This window comes from Eupeodes corollae, chromosome 3, assembly GCF_945859685.1.
Source record: "Eupeodes corollae chromosome 3, idEupCoro1.1, whole genome shotgun sequence".
Classification (NCBI taxonomy): Eukaryota; Metazoa; Arthropoda; class Insecta; order Diptera; family Syrphidae; genus Eupeodes; species Eupeodes corollae.
This window is the reverse complement of record NC_079149.1, coordinates 29,512,071-29,533,936: the sequence shown is the minus strand read 5'-3', so window position 1 is coordinate 29,533,936 and position 21,866 is coordinate 29,512,071. Positions and strand designations below refer to the sequence as shown.

At 33.7% G+C, this 21,866-nt stretch overlaps 1 protein-coding gene across 9 annotated transcripts in view; it reads left to right on the top strand.

The window, feature by feature from the left end:
* Window positions 1-21,866, top strand: part of LOC129950053 (serine/threonine-protein kinase N) — a 255,008-nt gene that overhangs the window by 175,869 nt on the left and 57,273 nt on the right. For all 9 annotated transcript variants that reach the window (XM_056061835.1, XM_056061836.1, XM_056061838.1 and 6 more), the window contains one exon: window positions 6,230-6,548. In XM_056061835.1, coding sequence (XP_055917810.1) covers window positions 6,230-6,548 — 319 coding nt within the window. The remainder of the gene's footprint in view (window positions 1-6,229; window positions 6,549-21,866) is intronic.

The window sequence follows — 21,866 nt, the reverse complement described above, 5'->3', positions numbered from 1 at the left end:
GTCAAAAAAGAACGATCTCCACCTTAACCCTGTCAAACCAACATCCCTCGTCAACAAACTTTGATCTATCTGTTAGAACTTGACGACGAAACCTTTGAATATATTAGCACTGCTAGAAACTTAGGAGTAGTATTCAATCGCACTCTCACTTGGGATGACCATGTTAATAGTGCCATTGGTAAAGTCTATGGAAGTCTCCGCCTTCTTCACGTCACTCGAAATCTACTCCCGATCAAAACTAAACTGCTGCTTGCTAAGGCCCTTAAACTACCATATATGCTTTACTGGTGTGAAATTTCGTGTAAACTAGACTGTGTGACAAGCCGCAAATTGAATATTGCTTATAACAATATTGCCTGCTGTAATAATTCTACGTCGTTATCATCACGAACCAGAGCCTGTAAAGACGATCAGGGGAACATCGTAGTAGAACCGCAGTCGATGCTGAGAATATGGAAAGATCACTTCTCCAAATTATATAACGGCGATGACGAACCGAATTTTGCTGTAAGCGAGATAGAACCACTCAACCTCGGCGACGCAGATCAACAATTCCGCCTACCCGACCTTGACGAAGTGAAGATAGCTATATCTAAACTTAAGTCAAACAAAGCTGCTGGAGCTGACGGCATCGCTGCCGAACTATTCAAAGCAGCAGGCGATGACTTGGTAGGGAGCATGCACCAACTCCTCTGCAAAATATGGTCGGATGAAAGCATGCCCGATGAGTGGAATCTCAGCATAGTGTGCCCGACACATAAGAAAGGAGACCCTCTAAACTGCGCCAACTACAGAGGCATGAGTCTCTCCTTAACATTGCGTATAAGATCCTCTCTGCCGTATTATGTGAACGTCTGAAGCCATTCGTCAACAACCTGATTGGTCCTTATCAGTGTGGCTTCAGACCAGGAAAGTCCACTATTGACCAAATATTTTCACTACGGCAGATCTTGGAAAAAACCCAGGACCTTCAAATCGATACCCACCATCTCTTTATCGATTTCAAAGCCACGTATGACAGCATCTATAGGGAAGAGCTCTACCGAGCAATGTCTAGTTTTGGCATCCCTGTCAAACTTATCCGTTTGTGCAGAATGACGATGGAGAATGCACGCTGCTCTATCAAGGTCGGAAAAGATCTTACCGATGCATTTGATGTCAAAAAAGGTTTTAGACAAGGCGATGCACTGTCATGCGACTTCTTGAACATCGTTCTGGAAAGAATTGTGCAAAACTCAACCGTCAACACTAGAGGCACAATCTTCCAAAGGTTCATCCAATTATTCGGATACGCAGATGACATTGACATAATTGGAAGATCAAAGCGTGATGTCAGTGGAGCGTTTTTGAGCATTGCGACGGAAGCGAAGAAGATGGGTTTAGTGGTCAATGAGTGCAAGACCAAGTATATGCTGTCATCAAAAAAGGACACTGAACGACGACGTCTTGGACAAAACGTCACCATGGACAGCTATAACTTTGAGGTAGTTAAAGACTTTGTCTTCCTAGGTCCCGCTATTAATGCAGACAACGACATCAGCGCTGAAATCAAACGAAGAATAACTCTTGCAAATCGCTGCTTCTTTGGACTTAGAAGGCAATTGAGAAGTAAAGTCCTCTCTCGAGCATGTCAAATCACCATCTATAAGACACTCATCATCCCGGTTCTCATTTATGGCGCTGAGGCCTGGACCTTGTCAAAGAAAGATGAGAGCGTCTTAGGATGCTTCGAGAGAAAAATTCTTCGGGCGATTTTTGGTCCCGTACGCATAGATGGAGAATGGAGGAGAAGATATAACGGCGAACTGAACGGGCTGTACAGCGACACTGACCTAGTTAGCAGAATCAAAGTCCAACGGTTTAGATGGCTAGGTCATGTAGAGCGGATGGACATCAACGCTCCAGCCCGGAAGGTCTTTGAATCCAATCCCGAGGGACGGCGCAGTAGAGGAAGACCGCGACTCAGGTGGCGCACGCAGGTGGGAGAGGACCTCAACCAACTTGGCCTGCGAAACTGGAGACAGCTAGCTAGGGACCGAGCTAGCTGGAGACGCTTGTTGGTTGAGGCCCAGGTCCGCCCCGGACTGTAGCGCCACCTTAAGTAAGTAAGTAAAGTCGTTATCATCACATATCCATTTTTACGGTACGGATTTCTGGTTGTAGCCTAGACAGCTTAATAAACGTTCGCTCTCTGATTATCTATACGGTAAGCTAAATTTTCCTCAAAGGACAACAAGGTCTTTCGCTTAAATATTACTCCGATACAATTTTCTAAATACTGAGCGTCAATTTTTTATTCATGTTCTACGCCTCTGGAACTTTCTGTCCATCGCTATGAGAAGAATAAAAAAAATGTTTACTTTTCAACTATTTGGCAAATAATTGATGTTAAATTTTTTTTTCACAAACCTTTTGCATACACAAGGTGGCACATATGGTTCCGCACAAAATAAAATATAAAAATTATTGTCATACAGTTGATATATTTAGAGAAAACAGTTTAAAACATTACCTTTACTAAAAAAGGGCACATACATTAAATCGTTTAGATGAAGAAGGGGGCAAGTGACATTTTTTCTTAAACATTAAATTTGGTGTGGTTGGTGAAAGTCTGTAGAGTCGTTTTAAGAGAATTCATTCTCAGTAATTGTTCTACACTTTTAGATTCCAAAAATTCCCAAACCTGTGCCCCACAACATAAGATCGACTATATGGTAGCTCCGAACACTTTTTAACGGCTTTTAACGGTACAAGTGTATCTGCCATGTAATTTTTTAAAGTACTGTTTAACGGATTTTTAGAACCACTGTCAATTTTTTCAGTGAGATGCTTGCGAAAGTCTCTATTACACGAAAATAAAATACGTTTGCAGTAAAAAAAATGTCTCATTCTCTGCCGTATCTTCCGATTCCTCTTCGAAACTTAACCAACATTACATTTAACTTAGCGAGATAAGCAGTAAGATGCCAGGGCTTTTAATATACTCCTAGACGGTTAATCATTAACTGCAGTAAATGGGCGGACTCTGCCATGATGACGATCTCATCAGCATATAATATTTTAAAAATATTTTCTGTTAAAAACTCAAGTCTTAAAATGGTGCCCAAAGGCAAGTTAAAGCTTAGTATTTGTTTTTGTCATATTGCTAATTCTAAATGAGTTTAATTTTTCACCAAAGGCATCATATTGGTATGCAGTTATACAGTGCTTATAAATATACGTATAACTTTTGAAATTTGTTCAAAAATACCTTATTTAGTAAAAAAAAAGATTTAAATCAGTTCATAAGAAAATTTAAAAACAAAATAACAGATCTGTGAGTTTACATTTCTGGAGCAATACAAAAATATATTTGCTTTTGTTGAAACAAGCTATTTAAAGAAACTATTTTTTTTAAAGGAAATTTAAAAAATAATTATGGCTTTGTTTTTGAGAATTTTCGATTTTTGACCACAACATTTGTACAGGGACTGCTATTATTTTTAAAAAGTGTGTATAACAAATTGGCTTTAAACCTTGATTTCAAAATTTGGAGTAAATGAATGAAATGATTTGGGGTGTTAGGGCGAACACAAACAGATAGCCAAAAGGGATCGAGGGACCCACTTTTTTCGACTGACGTTATGTTGGTAGAGTAATGTAATTTTTCACTCGAATCTAGAATTAGAAATTTTTACGAATGCTTTACTTGCCATATAGTTCCTATGTGTCTTCAGTAAAAACTTATTTAGAAAATAAAATACATACAAAATCTATCACGTTGTTTTCAAACAAAATTCAAATTGTCCAATTCTGACCCAACACTTTTTATGGAGATTTCAGTTATTTTTGGCCTGAAAAATTAAAAAAAAAAAGCCTAACTTCAATCTACTTTAACTATTAGTATCCAATTTCAAACAGACCGACAAAACCGCTGGAACCAATTTTTAAGATTTCTCTAATGAATTCTTTGTTTAAAATATCAAGTTCGAAATTTTTTGTTTTTGAGTTAAGCAGGCGGTACAAATTAAATAAAGTCCAACGTTCAGCTTGCCTATGTATAAGCGGATCGCTTCGCACGACCTCATCTGCGGCACTGGACACCTTAGTCTACCTAACTCCTCTTGACATATTTACCAAGCAAATAGCTGCAAGCTCTATGCTATTCGCCTCAATGTTTCGTCGCAGTTGACTAACAACAACATTGGCCACTCCGTAATTCTTAGGTATTTAGAATTCCAAAGCACATAGACTACACCATCCCCCAACTGCAATTTGACAGAAATTTAAAGTTTTCTATACTTACAAGATTTTTCTGGGAGGGTAGGACATTCCTGGAAGATGAGTCAATCCATTTGTATACAGATGGTTCAAAAACGAAAGAAGGGTATGGTGGAAGACTTCAGAGTACAGTCTGATACCATCATCTGATATCCGTAACTTTTCAGATATTCAGGCCGCTATAAAATCATTGGACTATGTCTCTACAAACTCTATAACAGTCCATAACTGCCGATTATCTCTAATGGGGATGACACAAAAGTTTAATATTCACCTTTGCTGGGTGCCAAGCCATAGAGACATTCCAGGTAACTGTAAGGCAGATGAACTCGCCAGGAACGGTACAGTGCAGCGCATTCTACCACCTTTGGCACATACTGGCATACCAATCGCTACTTGTAAACTGTGGCTAATGCAAGAAGCTGTAAGGAGGCCAGGAACCAGATGGAACGACATCACCACGTGTCACGTCACAAAAAACATCTTGCCACCACTTGATTTAAAATATTCAAGGTGCTTGCTATTTCTAATCAGATCTTATATAAGTTCGATAATAGGTGTCATAACCGGACATTGTCTAATAGGAAATCACGCCACGCGATTAGGTGTATTATCAAATGACTTGCAGTAGTTGTATAGACGAGGAAGAGGAGGAAAAAGTTCTTCATATTCTCTGTACATGCCCTGCTCTGGCTCGAAAACGCAAGAATTACCTAAGAGAATTCTTCTTTAACGATCTAAATCATATCAGCATAATCAACCTCTCACGTTTCGTAGGGGACTCAAACTGGTTTCATTGAGCTTAGGAGGAAGCCTCAAGATTCATGTGGTATCACAATGGGCCATTAAACTGGCCTAAATGTGTCCGTTTCCATCATAGACAGCCACTTTAACCTAACCTTACCTAACCTACAGCAGGTGTTTCAAAATTATTTGTTTTGTCAAAATGTAGGTTGTCAAGTTCGACTTTCAATGTTATATCTCAATTTGTTTTCTTTTTTTCTTGTAGTGGTCTTAATATCCTTTAATATGCTATGATATTTAACAAATTAAAGCGAGGGTCAGATACATGTTGTTTTGTAAATTTTTATAAGCAAGTTGCTTTGCACAGCACTCACTTTCGAAATAAGTTTTTAATACATCTGTACGTCATACAAGCTTTTAGCTACTCATTAAGTTCTGACTTTTTGTCAGATTTCGAGTGGGAAACTCTACAGAAATCAGCTATCAGTGTCAAAAAAAGAAACCTCCGGTTTATATATAAACCACTAGATGACAAACCCTAGCCATTCCAACTCACCACCGGTCTACGTAAATCAAATATGAATTCATATTGTAAAATTGACAATATCAATGTATGCATGCATTTCCTTTTACAGATTTTCCCACTTGCTCCTTGTTTATTTGTTTCCATTAATTTTTCTGAGTCCTTTTTTCTCTCTCAATTTAGTTTCAATATACGAGTTAAAAATATAGTAGGTCAAACACGTGGTGCAAAATAAAATTGATTTTTCAATAAATTCAATTTTTATTATATTTTTATCTCAAGTTCCTTCGTTGTTTTGTGCGCGCTGAAATGGCTTTAAGTTTATCATTTTGCTGAAGGATAAAGGACGTTTACACATAAAGTGACAAAATGAAAAACGAGTGTTGACTTATTCTAAAAATAAATTGTTTAAAATTGAAAAATACCTAAACAATGAGAAGGACGAAACAATGCCTTAGATTTGATAATCCATTGCAAATAAAAATAATAGACCTTAAAGCTGAAGAGAAATCAATTTATACATAGTTTGAGATGGAAGACAAAAATAAAGGTTCAAATGATTGTTGTACTGTAACTGAAACCCTTTTTTACATAAGGTTTAACTATTTCACATTTTTGTATTAATCACTTTAAGTTCTCTTTTACATCAAAGTAATTTTATAATAAAATGAATAATATTTGTTTTTTTTCTTTTATTTTTAGGGCGATTACATAAAACACCCAGTCCTCTATGAATTAAGTCATAAATATGGATTCACAGATAATTTGCCAGAAAGTGCCCTTCCAAATCGCTTGGAAGAAATCAAAGAAGCCATTAGGCGTGAAATTCGCAAAGAATTGAAAATAAAAGAAGGCGCCGAAAAGCTACGCGAAGTGGCTACGGATAGACGTTCCTTAAATGATGTTGCATCGATTGTTAAAAAAAGTAATAGCAAATTGGCTGAATTAAAATCAGAATTACAAGAATTGGAAAGTCAAATATTATTAACACAAGGCAATACTGTCACGAGTAATGGGCGTGGTAAGTTTACAAAAATTCATTTCTTCTTATTTTTCGTATGTAGACACAAAGCTATTGTAAATGAATAGGCCAAAAGAGTTCTTTTTTGACAGTTAGGTTTTTACATGAACGAATTCGGTTGGATTCAAAATAATTGATATGACAGGTTCATCCAATTTGACAGTTCTAACATATGTCATAAATAATTCCAACTCATAATTTATCTATTTTCGTATTAAGGTCAAGGTCCAACTTTATGCTCGCAACTTGATATTCAATCATGAAAAGATTACAAATGTTTGTGATGGTTGGATAAATTCATTTGACAAGTATTGTTATTAACGATGATGTATTTGGACAGTTCAATTTCATTTATTCGATAAGTCTACCCACACATTAGCTTAAGTGTAATAAACTCCTGTTGAAAACATAATTTTTTGACATTTAATAGTTTATTTATTTTGACAGAAATCAATCTTCTCAACAAATAAATGTGTTTCATAATAATAAAGTAGTTTTATAAATTTCGTTGACATATCATAATTTTTCTGTTTGACAGATTAGCGGTACTATTTATTCTATCATAGACTGATCATATGACAGTTTACGTAACCTAACATCTGCATTACCGCATTTAAATTGTGTGTCTAAAACTATATATTTCCTTGTCTCAAATCATTAAAATCTGTCACACAATTTCGTGAGATTCAATTTCGTGTGAGTCTAAGTGTATTTGGTGTATAAAGTGACGCAAAGGAGAATTAATTAATCAAAAGCCACACAAAATTTAAACACGGGAAAGCAATTATTTTAAAAACGTCTTATGTCATTTTTAGATGGTGTTCACGTTACAACATTACGATATGACACATGACGAACGACAATACGACGCAATGGACGACGGACGCTAGGTGGCGGTTGCGGCGCCTCTAACCCATGCTTGCCGCCATCACAGCCATCACCCGTCATGTTGAACTCTTAGACTAATTTTCATAATTATGACACATAAATATAACTCAAACAAAGTATGAACACAAAAAGCAACATACACCACACACAATCATTCACATCTGAAAGATAAACAATTGTTGAAATTGATATCTTTGGGCAGCAGTGTAATAATAATATGTGGCGCGACTTATGTAATCAAATGCCGTGCGTCGTCGAGGCGCTTTTCTGCTAGTTGCATAGCAAAGAGCATCGCATCGTGTAAATTCGTCGTGAGATGTGAGATTTTTTTCTAAATATTGCAATTGGAGACTTGCAACAGTTTATTGCCCTAGATAGGGTTTTTCATTGCAGCTTCCCTCAGTGACAGGTATCGTCGGATTGTGATGGTGATGACTGTGGTAATATAAACACACAGAGTGCCGACTTTTATCTAAAGGAATTTACAATATGGCGCACAATTTTGACAGCATAAGTAACGGAGGTAGAAGAAAATTACTCCCATATCGCATCGTTCGTCGTCATTTTAACCAATTTAATTTCATCAAGTTTTATTTTTTATTCTCACCTCTGTCGCGTCGTTGATGTTTCACCACTTTAACGATGTGTCATGTCGTGGTTGTAGATATATTTAGTCGACGGACAATTTTGGGAAAATTGAATTCCAAAGTTTTACACGACCATAAAATGTGATTTATGTGACACCATGGCGAACAATTTTCGCTATACTGCAATGCTGTTGTTGATTTCTACTTGCTGCTCTTGCTGGTAGCTTCTGGTGGTGGCTAAGGTGCTACTTGGTGCATGCTACTTTGTTGCATAGTAATTGTATATTATGCACGTCTACTGCTACTGTTGCTGCTGCAGTAGACAGAGTGAATTAAATTTATTTAATTCATTATAAAGTGTTTGACATTCGTCGATTGAGCCTATAAGCATAGACATAGCATAAGCATAGCACCGGAGTGTCCTGTATCCTGTGTCCATTCGTTTATAGGTTAAAGAGAAACTTTGACAGTTTTTCCTTTCCGCTTTGCCTTTTATAAAACACAAAATCAAAAAATAAAGTGATAATTTAATTTACACTAAAAGCTTTGTTTATGCATAAAATGTTGTGTATATTTGGAAACACTTCAATAATATACCTTCATAAATACGCTTCCCTACTCTCCTTCATATATAAAGTGCCATTGTCAAAGTTTGTTAACTTTGTTTGATGATGCATATTATGAAGCCAAGCCTGAGATTCGATGCGATGCGATTTTATGTGCGTTTACAGTTCAACATACAAACAAAAATTTATAAATAAATCAATTATTAGAGAGGGGTTAGGGTAGACTTTTTTGCTGGACAGATTTGAGTTATGGACTTGAACAGATGTGAAGTTTTGATTTAACATTGAATATTAATTTAATACATTTTGGATTTTGCCAATTTATTGAATTCTTTTTTTTTTATTATAAGTGTCGACCTACAAATTGATGATTTATTATTAAATTGTTCAATTGTTGAGAAATAAATAAATTTTTTCTTTACTATAAACTGAGTTGAATTTAAAAAGATTGACGAGTTATTCTCATGAAATGATCTATGCGATATTATTGATGAGCCTTATTTTTGTTTCATTTGATGCTTTTCATGTTTTGGTTATAAAACGAAAATTAAAAAACCATTTAATAATACAAGTGTCATACATCATTTATGATGTTTTTATGTAATTGAAAATTTAAATTTTTTATCCTGAAGAAGAATATGATGGTGTCGAACACCATGCATAACAATATAATATGCTTACTTTCAACAGTACTGTTTAAAGCAGACAGCAAATTTTTATTCAAAAACTTTTACTTTAAAAAATTAAATGTGAGAAAAAGAAAGTTAATTTAATTTTTTTTAGTGCAAATGTAAGAAATTTGAACAAGAGTTATTTAAATTGATGAATTGAAACGTTGTTTTATAAAATCGGTCCAAAATTTTAAGATAATAAGTAAAACTAACGTTCCAGAAACTCCAGTAAACAAATTTAGTTTCATAGTTCAAAATTAATTATGTGTCTCAAAATGTCTGTAGTTAGTCTTGGCTTTACTTGCATATTCTATAAAGTTAACAGAGCCTTTTTTCATTTTTAGTCCAACATTAATCTTATACATATGCATAAAATTTGCCGTTTTTGGCTTTTAAATCCAAAAATCTTCTACCTTTATAAAAATTGTCCTAAATAACTAAGTAGACAAAATTTTCTTTTTGTTACAAACGTTTTTGTTTCCTGGTTTTTTAAGAACATACCCAGAGGGAAGTTCTAACGCAAACTTAAAAAAAGTATCTACACCATTATCCCCATTGAAGAAACATTCAAAAATAATTTGAATTATCCCCAAACATGAACGGGAATAGGAAAAATACAAATATAAACCATTAATCTTCGATTAAGAGTGTTCTTGAGATGAGTTTTTGTTTGCGGTTTGAGTTAAAATAGTGCTCATCCCAAAAATATGAAATACTGGGAAAATGGTTTGTGCATTCGATTAATTTGTTCAAATACACCAACCGTTTCTTTTGCTATATTATTTTCCCTTTATTTTAAATTTGTTTTTATTTTAAAAAGTTAAGTTATACAGCAACGGGTATGTGTCTATTCAATAAAAATATAATTAGCAATTTCTACCAAACATTCTTTTTTTGAAACCTTATTTGTTAAAATTGCTTAAGTGTTGGAGTTGGATTTGAAAAAGAGAAATGAAATAATAAATTTGATAATTGAATGAAATTCTTGCGTTTATTCTTTGTGTTCTTATTTAAGTTTTAGTAACAAATTTAAAAATCCCACTTCTAAAAAACGATTTGTAATTGGTTTATTATAACCTTGTAGGAAAGTTTAAGAATGTCATTTATAAATTGGGACGAAGAAGGTGTTAGTTACGGTTTTTAATAATTCACTGGGTTTTTGTTATATGGACACAGTTTTATTTTGTTTAGAATCATGTATCAGACAAATTATGAAAGTAAAAAATTTAATGCAACCAAAAATGTATTGGATTCAAAAAAAGGAAAATGGACCCACCATTGTAGTAGTGCTTTTTTTGAATAAAACTCTTTGTTCCGAATTCAAAGCTCGCCTTAAATTTTGTCGTTTACATCGGATTTTAAAAATATATCCCTTTGAAAATAGTAAACATAACTAAAAACAGGGTTTTAAATTCTGAGTTTCAACACAATACATGTACATGATTTTCCTAAGCACAAATTCTCGTATATATCAGTTAAAATTTTTTTTTATCTTAATTGTTTTCTGGAAATTCTTACTAATATGCGTCTTCATTTGACTCTGTATAAGAAATTTCGAATTTAATGATTTTATATAGTACGTTTTGCATTAAATGTTTAATACTGATTTCGAATAAGAACTTTGATTTTAATTATCTGCATTTTTTTTTGTTTGCAATATATTTTGAGGACTTGATGTTGAAGACTTGTTTAAAGGACAGATTCGTTTTTTAGAAAAACAAAAATTACTTTCTTACTGTTTTGCTTTTTTAAGCCGTTTTACTATAAACGATTCAGCGTTTTTCTGAACTGTGAAGATTGGGTGGTTTCGAAAACCCTGGAATACGTAGTTGAATTTAATTAAACACACAAACTTGAGAGCAATTTTGGAGTGGGATTTGAATTAAGGCCATTAAACCCATCTATAATGAATTAAGGCGATCAAAACCCATGATGTAATTTGATGGTCAGGAATAAAACCTTGTCGGTCAGTTAGATAATGTCATCGAAAATGCATTTAAAAACAATGCATTTTCATAACTCTAATTATGACCAATTTAGCAATCCCAATGATGAAAATACAAAATTAACCTAAAGTGTATATCAATTTTAACCAAGATTTTGTTTTACACTTTCAATTTTTCTCTGTTTCGGACATTTCATAACACATGTTTAAAATCATAAATTTTCACTTACGATTTTATTTCTAACTTAATTTTGTTCAACTGTTTGTTAATTGTTCATTGTTGAATTCAATATACTCAAAGATTGGCCAACTTGTTGGTACCAAAGAAATATGGATCAATAATAGATAGTAAAATGTTAAAGTTTTAAATATTGACATTGTCTCCTAAACTTAAAAAGCATTCTGGACTGCAATTTAAAACAACAATTTTAAAAGAGCCTGGGATGCGACCCACACTGATAACTTCCCATCCTGTCTGTCAATTTGTCTTGCTTAATAGGTTTGTCGGTTTTCTTGTTTTGTTAAAAAAAAGTTGTCAATTGAATGATTTTAAAAAAATTAAAAAATTTATAACAATATTTTGCATATTATGAAATAGTTTGATTTCCAAATCTATTTTTGGTAACGAGATTTTTTAGTCGTTAACCAATTTTCATCAATTTTAGTAGCATTTCTTAATAGCTTTTATTTCTTATATAAACAAATACAAATTGGATGAATGAAATTAATTTCAAGTCAATACATTCTATTGTTCACGTGATATCTAGAACCGAACCAAATAGTCGTACTGTTTTTTGTAGATTTTATTTTTTTTATAATAAAACGGACTGTTGAATTTTTATCAAATGTTCACTGAATGTCGAAAACAATATTTTATGTGAGATAAAATAAGTTTGAAACCAATATTTTTTTAATTTTGGCAAATACGTAAGCCTTTTTACGAACTTTTAGAAATATATTTTTTAGTTTTTTTATTTTATGTTAAAAATCTTTCAAGTCAATTAAAAAAAAAAAAAAGTATCAAGTGCTAACAATATTTCTCATAAGATACAATTAGATCTTAGCTAAAATCTCATTCGAAAACTATTTTTTACCTACTTTTGTTAATTATTTTAAGGTTTTTAATTTCTTGTAAAAAAATCTGTTTTTTCGATTATTCTCAAAATGTTACTTAATTTTGACAACAATATTTTTTTTAAAATCAAATTATTTTTAAGCCAGTGTCTCAAAGACTTGAAAAGCTATTCGAGTCGAAAATCAATTTTTACTAGCTTTGATTAATTTTTTTTAGGTTTTTATTTTTTGCAAGAAAACTGTCAATTCCATTTTTCTCAAAATTTTGACGAATATTGAAAACAATATTTCTTATGAGATAAAATAAGTTGTAAGCCATTATCTCAAATTTTTGAAAAGATATTTGAGTCGAAATTCAATTTTAACCAACTTTGAGTAATGTTGAGATGTTAAAAACGTTATTTTTCGTTGCACAAAATTGTTTTGGAGATAAAATCATATTGTATTTTTAAAATTTTCGAGGTTTCTTGAGCTGTGGACAATAAACGTCGCTAACGTACGGACGCACGAACGTATGTTCACACTCAAGCACAGACATCTTTCTAAAAATCTTTTATTTCGATTCAAGGGGCCTTGAAACGTCGAGAAATGTCAAAATTTTCAATTTGACAAATCGGACCCAATACAATAACTTCCTCAAATCTTTATCGAACTTTATTTAAGGAGTATGATTTGCGTTTAATTCCCTATTTATTATCTTTCAAAACTACATTGTACACTCGTGCGTATACGCACTTTTTGTGATTTGATCGATTTAATCAGAAAAGTACGTATACGCCCAAGTGTACTTTTAGATGGAACAAACTCTAGTTTTTTTATGAATTCAATAATAATTACTTGTACAAATTTATTCCATTTATAAATAAATTCAAACAAATAATAAAAAGTTACAAACATAGACAATTTAAATTGAAAGATTAGTAAGTAGGTACATAAACACTTAAGGAAGGAATTTTCGTTCATTATGACATTTCTTTGACATCGCTTGTTTTTATTCGTTATAACACATACAATAGAGACTAAATTGACATTTGTAGGTAAAGATGCTCGCGAACGTTTTATTCGTTCACGTGTGGATTGTATGTGGACCGCGAATTGAGTTTGACAGTTCTTTACAATCAGATTTCAAGTTGTTTTTTAAATTTCTCTTATATTGGCGATGAAAACCCTAAATTAACTACCTTCAACTTAATTTAAACAACACTTTTACCTTTTTGTTTACAAATTGTACAGAAGTTAGGTGAATATGTAAATTGTTTAAAATAACATTTATTTATTCATCTGTCGTCCGTCGTTGTTTGTTGTCATGTGAAAAGTCCTTTCTTGTCACGCAATATGAACAAAATTAACCATGTTCATCAAATCGTCTGCATATTATGATATTTTTAACTTTTATTCAACACAAATTAATCAAATATATCATCTCCCTATATAAACATATAATCACTCATCTATCTAAGCTCTTCTTTTTGTTCTCCACATGCTCAACAGATGCATCGATGATAATAATATACATTTTCATCGATTGACAGATTGAAAAGATTCATTGGATAAAAATAGCCATATACGTAGCTAAACCAGTAGATAGATAAATAAATAAATATAGGGTGTTGCTCCATGAAGTGTGTACAATTCTAGGTATAGATATTTAACTCTTTATTTTATTGTTATTTTTTGACCCCAAAGATACACAAAATAACAACAATAACAGTCATAAATCATGATACCAATAACTACCTATTCACTTAAAGTATGTGTATAGATATATGTAAGTTGTGAATATTTTTAATATAATTGTTATTATTTATTTGATTGGCAATTATGCGTGATCAGTGGGTGAAATAAATGAGTCGTAGCACTAGAATATGGGTTTTTTCGAATTAATGTTCATGCATTCCTTGTATACGAGTTCGAGTACGTATGAATTATTGTTAAACGTATCTTTATTTATAAATATGTTCATATTTTCTGCTATGTGTCTCAAATGGAGATTACAATCTAATAACAGACATGTGTTGAAATTAAATGTTGGTTTCAAATCGAGCAGAAATTAATTCGTTGTTATTTATACACTCAAGGAAATAATATGAAGAATTTAATAACATTTAAAAACAATTTGAAAACGATGTTCTAACAAAATAAAGCCGGTCACCTATCATTTTTGAAGCTCTCTTTTGAACTTAAGGAATACTTACTGTCCTAAAAACATGATTTTTTTTATTTAGGGGCTTTTTCCATGATAACCTCACTTTTGAAAACATTATAAAGTGAAACAGGCCTATGGACAGTATTTTCTTAAAATTTTTCATTCGGTGTTTTGAACTTTCTTGATATGAGATCACGATTTGGATTTATTAAATTGGTGTACGTAGGTTAAAAGCCAGACGGGAATAATTTTTTGAATGTTTATTTTTAACAACAAACAACAAAAATTATGATAATAATTTTATCGTGCTCATCATTTTTGATGGGTAATGATTTTGGAATTTAGATTGAAATTAACTGTTTTCTCCTATTTCGTTGATTTTTTTGTTTTGTTTTGGAATTTCAAAATACCAGACGTCTGTGTCAGATGTTCAATGGTACATGAAATTGAAAACAATATGAAAAAATTAGACTTTTGCTTTCAATACGATAGATATCAGATTTTTGTTTTGTTTTATTTCATAGAAATCAAAAATGCGAAAACACTTAATTGAATTGTTGTTTGAACACAAATTTACGCAGACAGGGATTGCTTTTTTATTTTGGTCGAATAAATGTATAAATTTATATTTGACCACGTCAGAATTTTTATTTGTTGTGGAATTACACACAATAACAATATATGTAATTGAAATGTGTCAGAAAACAAAAAATATTGATATTTTGATATTTTTCAAAATTGATTTATTCAAGACAGGTAATGGCCATTTGATGAACTACTTTTGATTTGATTTTGCTATTGTTCGATGTTTTTCCTTTCCTTAATAATAAAAACTGGTACAAACTTCTTACACTGGATGTGTAACAAATGGTTTTTTTATACAAAATTTCATTTTGAATAGCCCCCTATTTGGGGAACTTTCACTAAAGAAGCTCTAATTTTTCGACATTGGACAAGAAATAACTACGATATTACTAAGAAATGAAATTATGCAAGCTCCAATAACGTATATATTGAATATGAATTTTGGGACATGTTAGTGATCAAAATCTTTAATCGTAAACAATAACAGCCACTAGAGTTGGCGAAAACGTTCGTTTTTTTTTAATTTCTAGTCGAACTCCATAAACAAAACTACACCGTATTCTGCATAGACTTAGGTCTTGAGGCTTCAAAAATTCAGTGAACACAGGGTCTTAAAGATTATCAGCAACGACGTATTTTTGCTGATTTAGTTCTTAAAATTCAACAAAATGATCAATGGTAAGCAGGGTTCTTAGAATTGGAGCTTGGAAAATCTAATAATAATTGTTTAAAATCCTCTCGATAATCAAAAGTTATTACCTAACCGGTAATGAACACTTTAGGAAACAATATCAGTTCTGCTTGAAAAGTCTAACAGACGTGTTATTTTCCTGATAAGTCAATAGTTCTACTTTGAGTAATGATTTGGCACAGCCTATTCTCTTTTGCAGGCGAAGATATTCTCGCACAATCAGATTCTATTGTTAAAAACGCAGAAATTGTACCTGACAAACAAAAAAGAAGTCTAACAAAAGAAGCTGAGAAAACTCTGAATTTGCTAGAAATTCTACCCCCACCAAAAAGAAAAAATGTCAACATCACCCAAATACCAACATATCCCACCGAAACCCCCCATATACCTCAAATTCTTGACTCAAATTTAGCTTCCAATAGCTACTCCGTTACAGGAACTGTAAAAAAAACAACCCCATTCTTTTCAAAGCTGTCTCGAAACCAAAAATAAATTTTATATCTCGTCTGATTTTTGTAAACTAAAAAAAAAAAATCAGATGGCGTTCCAGTTAACTTCACTTACAAGAACCTTTCGTAAGATAAAACAGTTGATATCTGTAACGCTTTCGCAACTCTTTGTCGCAAAGTATCTATAGTCAAATCCCTGTGCTACTGTGTACAATCCTTGATCTTTTATCTGCGTTGAATGATGAGTGTCCAGCCGGTCCCGATGGTATTCCCCTATATAAAGGGTGATTTTTTTGAGGTTAGGATTTTCAAGCATTAATATTTGACAGATGACGTGGGATTTCAGACATGGTGTCAAAGAGAAAGATGCTCAGTATGCTTTGACATTTTATCATGAATAGACTTACTAACGAGCAACGCTTGCAAATCATTGAATTTTATTACCAAAATCAGTGTTCGGTTCGAAATGTGTTTCGCGCTTTACGTCCGATTTATGGTCTACATAATCGACCAAGTGAGCAAACAATTAATGCGATTGTGACCAAGTTTCGCACCCAATTTACTTTATTGGACATTAAACCAACCACACGAATGCGTACAGTGCGTACAGAAGAGAATATTGCGTCTGTTTCTGAGAGTGTTGCTGAAGACCGTGAAATGTCGATTCGTCGCCGTTCGCAGCAATTGGGTTTGTGTTATTCGACCACATGGAAGATTTTACGCAAAGATTTTGGTGTGAAACCGTATAAAATACAGCTCGTGCAAGGACTGAAGCCGAACGATCTGCCACAACGTCGAATTTTCAGTGAATGGGCCCTAGAAAAGTTGGCAGAAAATCCGCTTTTTTATCGACAAATTTTGTTCAGCGATGAGGCTCATTTCTGGTTGAATGGCTACGTAAATAAGCAAAATTGCCGCATTTGGAGTGAAGAGCAACCAGAAGCCGTTCAAGAACTGCCTGCACTGTTTGGTGTGGTTTGTACGCTGGTGGAATCATTGGACCGTATTTTTTCAAAGATGCTGTTGGACGCAACGTTACGGTGAATGGCGATCGCTATCGTTCAATGCTAACAAACTTTTTGTTGCCAAAAATGGAAGAACTGAACTTGGTTGACATGTGGTTTCAACAAGATGGCGCTACATGCCACACAGCTCGCGATTCTATGGCCATTTTGAGGGAAAACTTCGGAGAACAATTCATCTCAAGGAATGGACCGGTAAGTTGGCCACCAAGATCATGCGATTTGACGCCTTTAGACTATTTTTTGTGGGGCTACGTCAGGTCTAAAGACTACACAAATAAGCCAGCAACTATTCCAGCTTTGGAAGACAACATTTCCGAAGAAATTCGGGCTATTCCGGCCGAAATGCTCGAAAAAGTTACCCAAAATTGGACTTTCCGAATGGACCACCTAAGACGCAGCCGCGGTCAACATTTAAATGAAATTATCTTCAAAAAGTAAATGTCATGGACCAATCTGACGTTTCAAATAAAGAATCGATGAGATTTTGCAAATTTTATGCGTTTTTTTTTTTAAAGTTCTCAAGCTCTTAAAAAATCACCGTTTATAATTAAAAAAAGTGTAGTAATGTTTGAGTTGAACCCCTTATGTTCTTATTCAAAATTTTTCTAAAAATAGGCAAATTTCCCAGTATATGGAAGAAGTTATTTCTAACACCTAACTTTTCTAAAGTTTTTGATCAACTTAACCACGGAATTATTTTATTTAAACTTAAAGCTCTTGGTTCTCCACCATTTTTCTTAGCTTGAATTAAATCAAACCTTCAATACAGATCCTATTAGGTAAAATTTATAAATTGTCATTTTGAACCTTTTGTTGCTCAACCTGGTGTTCCCCAGGGAAGCCATCTTGGCCCTTTTCTGTTCATCCTGTTTTTTAACGATGTATCTACGCTCAAGTGAACTTCTTATTTTTACTGACGACATGAAGATTTTTAAAATAATAAAGTCCACTCATGCTGGTATTCTTTTACAAGCCGGCATTTATAGTTTCATATTTTGGTGTTTAAAAAATAGCTCACTCAACCCTTTAAAATGCCGGACGATAACTTTTATCATATTAGGCCATTGAGATCTTGTGATTTACAACACTTACAGTTGTATTTTTCGATCCACGTGGAAGAAAGAGTCACTGTTCAATCGATTCTTTTTTACTGGCTTAAGGTACAGTCCTGTGTAAACTAGGGTCTCACCCAATAAATTTTCTCCAACTATTTCGGTTCCTAGCTAGATGTCTCCAGTTGCGCGCCTCAAGTTAGCTAGGTCACTTTCTAATTGTGCGCGCCTCCTAATTCTCAGTCTTTCTCTATTCTGCTGTCTTGTGGGCGTGGATTTCAAAATTTTCTGGGCTGGAGTATTGATTTCATTGCATTCTACGTGATCAAGCCAACTCAGTTGTTGAACTTTTATCCTTCTGGCTAAGTCTACGTCGCTGTACAGCCCGTACAGCTCATCATTCCATCTTCTTCTACGCTCCCCTTCGATGCATACGGGACCGTAGATCACAAGAACTTTTCTCTCGAAACGACCCAAAGTGCTTTCATCCGCTTTTTTGATAGTGCATGCTTCTACACAGTATAGCAGACCGGGAATGATGAGGGTTTTATATAGCGAGAGTTTGGTCCTTCGAAAAAGGGCTTTGCAACTCAATTGCTTTCTTAGCCCAAAGCAACAGCGGTTAGCAAGAGTTATTCTGCCTTTGATATCAGCGCTGATGTTGTTATCTGTGTTTATAGCGAAGCCTCGGTAGAGGAAGTCTTTGACTACCTCAAAGTTACATCTGTGAATTTTGACGTTTTGATCGAGATGTTGGTGTTGTAGATCCTTTCTTGGTGACAGCATGTACTTTGTTTTGCCCTCATTGAGCACTTAACACATTTTTTTCGCAACCGCCTTTATACTTACAAAATCCCCATTTACATCACGCTGAGTTGTTTCCCTTATGTCAATGTCATCAGTAGATGTCAATAATTAGACAAACTTTTGAAAGATAATGTCTCTAATTTTGACGTGGTCGCTCTGCACTATTCTTTCAAGGCCGATGTTTAAGATCGATGTGAAACATCGAAAAGTTAATTTTAGTTGTTTCCAACCTTCATGGATTTACGCGAATTCCCCTGGTCATCATCCATAAACGGACGAGTTTGGCAGGGATGATAAGAATTGTTCCCTTTCGTATCACACCCCTGATTTTCTCATTTAAACCAAGTTTACCAACATAATGACAAGTTGAAAAACCAAATGAATTTCTTTAAGAAGGTGACCATACAATTCTCATATTATTTTATCTAGTTTTTAACACGTTTATAGCCCCAAAAGTTGTCGGACACGTAGAATCAAAGGTCAAAACTCTGAAAAAAAAAACGAATGTTAAAACAAAATTCCCACAATGAACCTCAAACCACCATCTATGTAATAATTATTATATTGTTTTATCTACTTTTTTAATGAGCTCTTAAAGGTTTGCCTTTACCTGGAGTCTCCAACGTGTTGTCTGTAGTCATTTAAGTCACACCCTGGTTCAGGTATACCTAGATATTCCTTTTTTTTTTAAATTTATTTAACTTAGAGATAACAAAGTTCAGATTGAAATGTTTTACAGCTCATAAAGTTTTGTCATGCAAAATCTTTTATAGAAAGACACCTAAATTGTAACGGCTCCCTTGTGAACTGTAAATTAAATTCCCACAGTTGTTGTAAAGTAAGAAAAAAAAAATAAAGCAGGTTCATAGGTACCTCAACCTAAATACCTACATATATATCTATGTTCCCTTATAAGAGTATAAATATGGAACTTTATACTCACCATCATTTCTATGAGTAAGCTTCATCAAAATCATCTATCTATCTGCCAAGACTAACAACAACAGCGACAACGTTTAGAGACGGTGGTGGTGGTGCTGGCGTCGTCGTCGATGTCGTTGACGTATATGCAAATTTTAATATTCAAAGTCCCCGTGGTTCAACCATTCATAAATTTATTATCTCTACCGCTGCCACTCTCTCCTCCACACCACTCCACTCGACCTAATTTCCGATATCAAAAAATAAATATATCATCACAAAGATATACGTATGTAGGGACTGTGCATAAATATGAATGTAGGTTCATCTAAAAATAAAAATATATCACACACAAGTACAAAAGCTTTATGGCTTTCATTCAAAATCTGAAACATGCAAAATATCACCACACACATATGGAAGATATATTTTGTGATGTATGTGTGTATAGATAAAAATATCTCCATTTAATTTTCGAGGACATCCGTCAATGTTTCTAGCGCAAAAATCCATTCATCTTCGTGCCTTTAGGGTGCCCAAGCTTAACAATAAACAAAATAAACCATATATGTACATACCTAGTTCCGTCATTCACGTCAATGGACAAAGTTCCAAACTCCAATAATGTGTCCTAAAACCGCGATCATGTTTCTTTTATCATTTTTGTATATTTTGAGATACTCGATTTTGATTCGTATTCAAATTCAAAATCAAATCGGTTCTTATTCGAGATAGATGTGTGTTAAGGGTCATGATGAGCTTGCTGCAAATGGCTATAAGCTTCGTTATTGTATTCATTTGACGTGATGTTGATATGAAATGAGACGAGACGAGATGCGATTCGATGACAAGCAATGTATCAACTTTAAGTTGACATAACGCACAACACTTACCGAGGAGAGAACTCACTCAAAAACTTTAAGTCCGATTGTTTTGTTGTTCGTGTTCATTGGGGAAGATACGATGCGGCTGCGGTGAAACGGTGCTGGATGCGGTACACCTATTCCTGTTCCTGTTGTTCAGGTTCATTCAAAAAGAAGTTGTCGCAAAAGATACTAAATGTCATCATAAGTCGCGTCTTCGTTTGTCTGTCTTTCTGTCTGTCTGTCTGTCTGTTTGTCTGATATGATTGTCTGTAGTTGGAGATATAAACCATCGTCTTCGTCGTTGTTGTTGTCAGTTGTCATACTTTCATCTTGTATTGGATGATTTTTATTGTCGTTGTTATTGTAAAAAAAAAAATAAAAGAAATAACAACATTGTTTCGATGCTAATCTGTGAGTCACAGTAGCAGGGTTCCCAATTTAATAAAAAAAAAATTAACAGAAAAAGTGACAAATACACTACTTGTTGGATGCTGCCGCCAGGAATAGCTTAGAACGCTGCCCGATGTCGTCTTTCGTTAAATATTTTATGTAATTGAATTATAATTATATGTGTTATATAAATTGTTAAGAAGCTGAAGGTGACAAAAGGTCACGAATAAAAGAATTATTACTTCGATCATAACGTTTACCCTTTTGAATTTAACACAGAACATTTTGGTCCTTCGAGCCGGATTTACAGATTTCCCATATTAGGGACAGATTACAGACTAATACGCTGGGCAGAGACAGAGGTTCATGAGGGGTTGGATAAGTTCTTAGTCTAGAATGACAGACAATGAGACATATTTAGGCACTAAAATATTCGTACATTGTTTTGGGTATTTAGTGTTAAACATTATTCGTACTATTAAGATCATGAAAATTGAAAAATAAACATAATTCTCTTTCAAAATTGAGGCAATAGTATTCATATAGTGAGGTTTGCTTTTTGACGTCATTTATTAACGTTTCAGTAAAAATACAGTCTAAATTTATTCAATAAGTTAAATTTTCTATTAGACTCGTGTCTTATGTATACTGATCC